Source organism: Leptosomus discolor, chromosome Z (genome assembly GCF_034619465.1).
Source record: "Leptosomus discolor isolate bLepDis1 chromosome Z, bLepDis1.hap2, whole genome shotgun sequence".
Taxonomy (NCBI): domain Eukaryota; kingdom Metazoa; phylum Chordata; class Aves; order Leptosomiformes; family Leptosomidae; genus Leptosomus; species Leptosomus discolor.
The window spans coordinates 3,066,158-3,068,053 of NC_141419.1; the positions used below are offsets into that span (position 1 = coordinate 3,066,158).

Genomic DNA, 1,896 nt, shown 5'->3' on the forward strand with positions numbered 1-1,896 from the left:
ATTCCCAGCATCCTCATGCTTCTAATATCCCTGCGCCCTCCATATTCCCAGTGTCCCCATGCTCCCAGTATCCCTGCGCCCTCCATATTCCCAGCGTCCCCATGCTCCCAGTATCCCTGTGGTCCCCATGCTCCCAGCATCCCGGGCGCTCAGACCCCCAGTGATGCCTCTTCACCTTTTTTCTTCTCCCCACCCTGCAGGAAGAGCGGCCGAGGCGGAGACGATGACCGCCGAGAGCACCGAAACCAATGGACCCATGCGGGAGCTGGAGGCGGGGGGGACCAAGCCGCCGGTGCCCCCCGCCCCGCCGCGGCGCCGGGGCCGCAGGTTGCGGCGCAAGTCACCGCCGGAGGTCCCGGTGAAAGGGCAGCTCCGCATGCGCTCGCCGTCGGGAGCCTTCGTCATGGTGGGCATCTCGGTGGTCCTCGTGGGCATGACCATCGCCGTGGTGGGCTACTGGCCCCACCGGGGACCTGGGGGCACCGGGGCCGGCACGGGGAACACCAGCGTCACGGGGGACATGAGGAGGGAGGTGGCCGCCGGCCGCCACGTGCCCCACAGTGAGAAGCTTAAGCTGATCGGCCCCGTCATCATGGGCATCGGGCTTTTCATCTTCATCTGCGCCAACACCATGCTGTACGAGAACAGGGACATGGAGACCCGCAGGCTGATGCAGAAGGGGCTCTACGCCATGGCAGCGGGTCTCCCGGAGGGGAACGTCCCCGAGGACGGCCAGCCCGTCCCCAAGGCCAACGCTGAGTACGTGGAGGGCTGCTACCAGGTGGATCTCTCCTGCCAGCCCTGCCCCAGCCCCGGCAGCAAGTGGTCCGACTGCTACGGCCCCAACAGGCTCCAGACCACCGCCGAGTTCCTCCGGCACCCGGCAGCCTCCCCCGCCGCCTCCCTCCTCAGCCTCCGCTCCGGCGCCTCCACCGAGGCCAACCTCAGCCTCTCCTGCCGTGCCGGAGCCGAGTCCCTCCTCTCCTCGGCCGTCGGCGCTCTGGCGTTGCCCGTCATCAAACTCAACAACTGCTTGCTGGACGCGGCGGCGCGGGGGGCCGGCGAGAGGGCGGAGGGGGCCCCCGCTGAGCCCCCCCACGAGGCACCGCGGATATCCCAGGCTCCGCTCTCCGGCCACGGCAGCATCGTGCCCTGTGGCCAGGACCGTGGTGGTGGTGGTGGTGGTGGTGGCCACATCATCATCAACGTGGATGGCGGCTGCCCCGGTGCGGAGCCGGCAGCAGCAGCGGAGCTCAGCCCCGATGCGCAGCTCCACACCCCGGGACACTCCAAGTCCCTGGACCTCGGCCGACCAGGGGTGCTGCTGGTGGCCCCCATCAAGGACCGTAAGAACCGGAGCTGGCCCCGGCTGGACCACATCAGCCTGGTGGGTTACGCCAAACTGGAAAGTACTGGCGAGTCCTCAGACCGGCTGCTGGAGCCCAGCGAGCCCCCGAGCCGGGGCGAGCCCCGACCCAGCTCCTGGGCGGTGGGGATGGAGCAGGGCACACGGGTCTGACCTCCCCAACGCCCTCGGGGACCGTGACATTGCAGTCCCTCATCCTGGCCCCCAGCACGCACCAGCGACTCCAAAACCCCATGTCCAGAGTGGGGGGCGGTGTTCGGGGACAGCGTTTTTAAGCAGATGCCAAGAGGGAGGTCCCGACCCGCTGCTCCTGGGGGAGGACTCGCCTGGGGTGGGATGTCCTCTCCTGGCTGCCTCTCCACGGCTTCCCGGTGGATGCCCTTGGCCTTACAAGCCCTTCTCCTGGCGGCTTTTCCCGAGGAGCCCTCCCTTTGAGACCCAGCAGCAAACTGTGGGATGGGGACACGGGGGCGGCTGAAAAGCCCCGCCGGCCCCCACAGCACTTTATTTCAGCAGGGTTGGGGTGGGCG

At 68.4% G+C, this 1,896-nt stretch overlaps 1 protein-coding gene across 1 annotated transcript; it reads left to right on the top strand.

The window, feature by feature from the left end:
* Window positions 1–223: 223 nt before the first annotated feature.
* TMEM200B (transmembrane protein 200B) lies at window positions 224–1,519 on the top strand. The gene has a single exon (XM_086480361.1). The coding sequence runs from the start codon at window positions 224–226 to the stop codon at window positions 1,517–1,519; it is 1,296 nt and encodes a 431-aa protein (XP_086336487.1).
* The last annotated feature ends 377 nt before the right edge of the window (window positions 1,520–1,896 follow it).